The 6,282-nt window shown below is 37.4% G+C and overlaps 1 protein-coding gene across 1 annotated transcript; it reads right to left on the bottom strand.

The window, feature by feature from the left end:
- Positions 1–1,135: 1,135 nt before the first annotated feature.
- LOC132842045 (NLR family CARD domain-containing protein 3-like) lies at positions 1,136–6,080 on the bottom strand. Its single transcript, XM_060864753.1, has 4 exons — positions 6,045–6,080; positions 4,624–5,354; positions 2,489–2,683; positions 1,136–1,229 (listed from the first exon to the last, which is right to left on the bottom strand). The coding sequence occupies exons 1-4, from the start codon at positions 6,078–6,080 to the stop codon at positions 1,136–1,138; spliced, it is 1,056 nt and encodes a 351-aa protein (XP_060720736.1).
- Positions 6,081–6,282: the final 202 nt, after the last annotated feature.

Genomic DNA, 6,282 nt, shown 5'->3' with positions numbered 1-6,282 from the left:
TTTGGTCAAACATGTCGTAGTTAAAGTCCTTAATTTCACTAGCTGAGACTGCCATGCAGCCGTCATCCAGGTACCTCACGTATGCCAACATTCTGATTCCCAGTGATCAGCAGATTCGTCGTGTAGAAGCGGAAGTTTTTTATTTACCCCAAAACAAAATCCTAATTACGGTGAAAAACATGATGATCTGGAACACGTGCACTTATACTAATTTCAATAAACACTGTAAGGTATATAATGTAGTCGAAAACATTGCGAGATTTATTTTTGGAAAGTGCAGGAAGTACATTTACCTTCGTGAACATAGTTGCTTTAAAGGTTGCATAGCAACGCTGATGTTGGGTAATATCTCTTCACATTACCGCTTTACTAATAAAACAAACAACTTAACTACTTCTTAATTGAGACAAATGGATTTTAGCTTTGTTTGACTCCAAACTCCTGTTTGATTCTATTGGACATCGATCTATCTATTAGGGATGAGCGATACCACTTTTTTTTGCAAGGATACGATGCTGATACTTATTTATACACTTTTAACGGTACCAATACTGATAATCACACTTATAATTAAATATATTCCAATATATTGTGTTTTAATCTTATATTAATGTGTTACATAGAAACATACACAAGCAAAAATTAAAGCTCATTCCAGCAAGATCATACTGGTTAACCAGCTACACCAGCCCCGTTTTGCTTGATAACACCATGACTATGCTGGCCACCCATCTATACCAGCACTATACCAGCACTGACCAGCATTATACCAGCATTATACCAGCACGAACCAGTAAAAACTAGACTGGACCAGCTTGGAATTCATGCTGGTTTATCCTGGATTTTTCAGCAGGGTTGTTCTTTATTCTCCCTTTCTCCATCTCACTCGTCTGTTTCTCTCCCTTTCTCTGTCTCACTCGTCTGTTTCTCTCCCTTTCTCCATCTCACTCGTCTGTTTCTCTCCCTTTCTCTGTCTCACTCGTCTGTTTCTCTCCCTTTGTTTTCTACATGTATCGCTATCTTTCTTTCATGTGTAACTTTACTCTAATTCTCTCTCATCTGTCTTGCACTGTTGAGTCGCAGTAATGCACAGACTCGCATGCAGTTGGTCTGTGTGTTTCCACTATCTGTTTATCTATAGATTCAGTTCTCTCAGGTGTGAGGGGTTTGATCTCAGAGCTGAAGTCAGAGCAGCACAGCCTTCATCTGAGACACCACAATTAAACAACCTGTATAGAGACACAATGACACACTCTTCATCAACAGATTTTTATTATATAATGTATAATTAACACTGAACAAAACATTCCTGTCAGATTGTGAACAGTGGGTGGGCCTGAGTAAAACAGGGTGGGCACAGGTTTGAGAAGAAACTCAACATCAGCTGTCACTCAAAAGAACTTACATGATTGTAAAAAGAGCTGAAAGAGATCTGTTCATTTATCAGTTGTTTATGTAACACACACACACACACACACACACACACACACACACACACACACACACACACACACACACACACACACACACAGCTTCACCATTCAATAGGATTGTGTCACCTGTCAACATTAGTGTGTATGGACACTTAACATAGTGTACATGAGATTTAAAGTCTTGTTTTAGCTTAGATTTATCTTCAGTCTATGAGGAGATCCAGTATATTTGTCTGATTATTATTTAGTTTGGTGATATTTAATATAATTTTATTTAAGTGATGATTTTAACAGAATAGTCAGAATGAACCATTGCACCATCATATATTATTAAATAAATTCATTGAGTGTTTTAATTGGAGTTAAAATGACTGTGTTGCCCCATATACTCCTAAACTAACTACAGTTCTGTTCTTCAGCTCTCAGATGAGTCCAATCTCCACTCTGACACTGTTCTCCAGTGTAAACACAAACTGAAACACATTTCATCTTATTATATCCTCTGATTACAGTGTAGGAGTTTCAGGGGTAAAGACACAGTGTGATGTCTGTTTCAGAGAAGATAGTCTTTATTAAACTAGTCTGTTACACAACTAAACACCACACAGAAATGTTACTGAGCAACGTCACTCAATGAAGCTTCTTAAAGCAGCAGCTCCTAATGAGTGACAACTGGGGTTTATTAATAATTCTAACATTATAACAGAGTTTATGGGTGGGACCAGGACTCCAAATGGGTGGGACCAGGACCCTGGAGCTGCACCAGTGATATTAGTTTATTATATTATTTACATTTATTGATATTAAGTTCATTTGAGCTGCAAATGTTTTGCTGGCATTAAAAATAATGAATTGTATAATTTTTAGAATTTTTCTTATTTACTCATTTAATTATTTAATTCCTAAGTGATTCTGTAGAAAACTCATTATCACTTAATGACTAATCTATTTGTTCTGAATGTTGTAGTGTTACAGAACATTTCAGGTGAAAAACAACACTGTATATAACTGCTGCTTTTAGTGAGTTATTGTGACTCTCAGAGAGATGATCTTACCTCAGTGTCTCCACTTTACAGTGAGGATTCTCCAGTACAGCACAGAGAATCTTCACTTCTGAGTCTCCTAGTTTATAATTAGACAGATCCAGTGTTTTCACAGTCAGATGAAGTTCTCTCAGTTTGTAGGTTTCTGATCTGAGCGGTGAGACCAGAGATGACCAACTTTTTACTCCAAGTTTATTACAGCTGATACTAAAGGAAATAAAATAAAACATAATGAACTCACACAAATGATCAAACACGTCCTCAAAGCTTTCACTGAACCTTCTCATTTTTATAAATACTGAAAATACAAACACCAGTTAGACAATATGGTTAAAGTGACACTGCAGTCGACATCTACATGTTTATGTCATTAAAATGGGTAAAGTTAGTGTTTAACTACAGCTAACTAACTAGTATCTAGTGTAGGGTTTCCCCTGTCCTGTATAATATGGGATTGTCTTGTATTGAAAAAGACAAAGATCTCACATTAAACATTACAGAATGTAACACTGACATTCAAACAATAATTCAACATCATAGAAGAGGAAAATGACCAAATGACCAAAGGTGTATGATGTATGTAATGAAAACTAGTGAACTAGTGATCACTCAGACAGTAAAACCATGTGCTCTTCAAACTTGTTTTCTTTTACTTCTTATTTATAGGTCATGAGCAGCGGACTATGGCCAGAAATTCCAGAAGTGATGTGACCTTAACAAACGATCGATACTGGACTAATTATTATAGGAACAAATTCACTTTAAAACAACACTTTTAACATATTATTACTAGTAAATCTGTTCTCTATTACTTTAAGGTTTTATTTAAGTATAACAGAACAATACTATCTCTTGGTACAATTATTCATAAACATGGCATTGACTTCCACTGTTACACTGATGACACACAGCTATATGTTTCAGCTCAGTCAGATGTGAGACACCAGTTTAATAAGATTGTGTGAAGGACATTAGACAGTGGACACTTACTAACTTCCTCCTGCTTAACTCTGACACACAGAAGTTCTTGTACCAGGACCACAGACAGACAGAAGTAAGCTTTCTGATTACAGAGTAACTCTGGATGGTCTTTCTATTACATCATGTACAGCAGTAAAAGACCTCAGTGTGATTATTGATACCGGTCTCTCATTTGAAGCTCACATAAATAATACCACAATGTTAGCCTTCTTTCATCTCAGAAATATTGCTAAGATGCAGAAACACTAGTTCACGCGTTTGTTACCTCTAGGTTGGATTATTGTAATGCTTTACTGTCTGGATGTTCCAGTAGGAGCATAAACAAGCTCCAGTTAGTCCAGAACACAGCAGCTAGAGTCCTAACTAGAACCAGAAGATATGAACACATCACCCCGATCTTATCCTCATTGTATTGAAATGTAAGAAATGTTAGACTACTAAATGCTAAGTTGCAGCTCAGCAGCCTGTTATCTGCAGCAGCTCAGACCATCAGAACCAGTGAAGAAATGAAAGATGATGAAAAATGAAGAGGATGTTTGTGTAAAATATTAGTGTGTCAGAATGAGATGGAGACAGATGGCAAGACTGAAGGCTCAGAATCAACATGATGATGTGTTGTAATGTAGCTGATGATTGACAATGTTTTCCTTTCTTCAGTTTCTGTGTTTGAATCATGTTTATAAAAACTCAGTGTAACAATGATCAGGGTTCTTCCTCTCTCATGCTTCATGAGGAGTGTTCGGTTCTGTTGCACAGCAGTGCAAGTAAATTGTGAACCTTTTTAGAAAAACTTTTTGGGGATTAGAATTTTTCATGACTGCAGTAAACATGGTTCTTTATGTCTGGTACACAGGTGTGTTTAATATACATCAAACATCCAACATAAAACCAGCATTAACTTCATCATTATTTTAAGATATTAAGATAAATCATAACTACAAAACTTCAAAACTCTCTCAAATGTAATCACCTGCTTCTACATGTTTAATAGCTGCCCTTTAGTATCATTTATTTATTAATGCAGTTTTTATTCCCTAATTTATCTATTTACATTAACTCCACTCTGTATCACCTTCAGGTCAGAACATCCCAAAGTCCATATTAGAGTGTGTTCAGTTTCTCTCTAACACTGTAACAGTAGAACAGTTAAATTCACATTTACTTACATTGCTTTACTGGATGCTGTAATCACAGGCATCATCTTCAGAACAACATCTTCTGTTATCTTATCTGTACTGAAACATTTACTCTGGTCAAACTCATCCAGCTCCTGTGCTGATGTCAGTAACACAAACACCAGAGCAGAAAGCTGTGAAGAAGAAAGTCGACTTTGTTTTCCAGATTTCAGGTAGTGTTGGATTTCCTCCACTAGAGAATCATCACCCAGTTCATTCAGACAGTGGAACAGATTGATGGATTTCTCTGTAGGAAGATTTTCATTTATCTTCTTCTTAATGTACTGAACTGTTTCCTGTGTGCTCTGGGGGTTACTTCCTGTCTGAGTTACTAAAACATGTAAGAGTTTCTGATTGCACTTCAGTGAGAGACCCAGAAGAAAGCGAAGGAAAAGATCCAGATGTCCAGTCTGACTTTCTAAAGCCTGAAATACAGCAATCTTGTGTATATCTGAGATTGTATTTTCTTCCATCCTCCTGTTAGAAACCTGATTCTGTATAAGAACATTTCTCTTCTCCTTCATGAAGGTCAGGTGCACATACAGAGCTGCGAGATGCTCCCGAATGCTCAGATGAACAAAGCAGCACACTTTACTGTGGTGAAGCCCAAACTCCTCTCTGAAGATCTGAGTACACACACCTGAGTACACTGCTGCTTCTGTCACATCAATACCACACTCTCTCAGGTCTTCATCATAGAAGATCAGGTTCCCTTTGTTCAGCTACTGAAAAGATTCCCTTTGATCAGGTTTATCAGCAGCACAGACACTGATGCTGATTCAGTTACATCACACACTCTCACTGTGTTCTGGAAATCTAGAGGAAAACGACACTCGTCCAATCCGTCAAAAATGAACAAAAAATTTTCCAAACTGAACATTTCTGTTTCTTTTGTTTCCTTGACATGAAGGAGCTCCATCAGACTCAGTTTCTGGTCCTTCATCAAATTCAGCTCTCTGGAAGGAAGTGGAAATATGAGGTGGACGTCCTGATTTACTTTCCCTTCAGCCCAGTCCAGAATGAACTTCTGCACAGAGACTGTTTTTCCGATACCAGCGACTCCCTTTGTCAGCACAGTTCTGATGGGTTTGTCTTGTTTAGATGATGTATTTGTCAGCACAGTTCTGATGGGTTTGTCTTGTTCAGATAAAGGCTTAAAGATGTCATTGCATTTGATTGGTGTTTCCTCTGTTATTGTTCTCCTGGATGCTGCCTCGATCTGTCTCACCTCATGTTCATTATTGACTTCTCCACTGTCTCCCTCTGTGATGTAGAGCTCTGTGTAGATCTCATTCAGGAGTGTTTGGTTTCCCAGGTTTATTATCACTCCATTCAAACACTGAAACTTCTCCATCAGATTTAAATTGAACTTTTTCTGGAATTCATTTCCAGCAGCAGATTCTGGGTCGTACCTGTGATATGGAGAAGCAGGAAGGCACAGGGTTCATATATTAGACTTAATCATCTGTTTTCAATAATCTAATCACTCTGTAGTATTTAGACTATTATTTCGACACTTAAGCCATATTTGAATGCCATCATATGAATTTCACTGCATTACAAAGCAACATGTCATTTGAAGACAAGCACACATTCCAATCAAAACATTTCCTTTGCTCCTTTCTGTTCGAAAACTATTAGCCAGAGAGC

The sequence above is a fragment of the Tachysurus vachellii genome, chromosome 2 (assembly GCF_030014155.1).
Source record: "Tachysurus vachellii isolate PV-2020 chromosome 2, HZAU_Pvac_v1, whole genome shotgun sequence".
Classification (NCBI taxonomy): domain Eukaryota; kingdom Metazoa; phylum Chordata; class Actinopteri; order Siluriformes; family Bagridae; genus Tachysurus; species Tachysurus vachellii.
Note: the sequence above shows the minus strand (reverse complement) of the source record. Positions and strands in the feature narration are given on the sequence as shown.

Excerpts from the sequence above, each read along its gene's own strand:
- LOC132842045 (XM_060864753.1), bottom strand. The coding sequence starts at position 6,080 with ATGAACCCTGTGCCTTCCTGCTTCTCCATATCACAG. Across the intron at positions 5,355-6,044 it reads CCTGCTTCTCCATATCACAG|CTGAACAAAGGGAACCTGAT; the intron begins GTACGACCCAGA and ends TCTTTTCAGTAG. Across the intron at positions 2,684-4,623 it reads ACAGCATCCAGTAAAGCAAT|TATCAGCTGTAATAAACTTG; the intron begins GTAAGTAAATGT and ends TATTTCCTTTAG.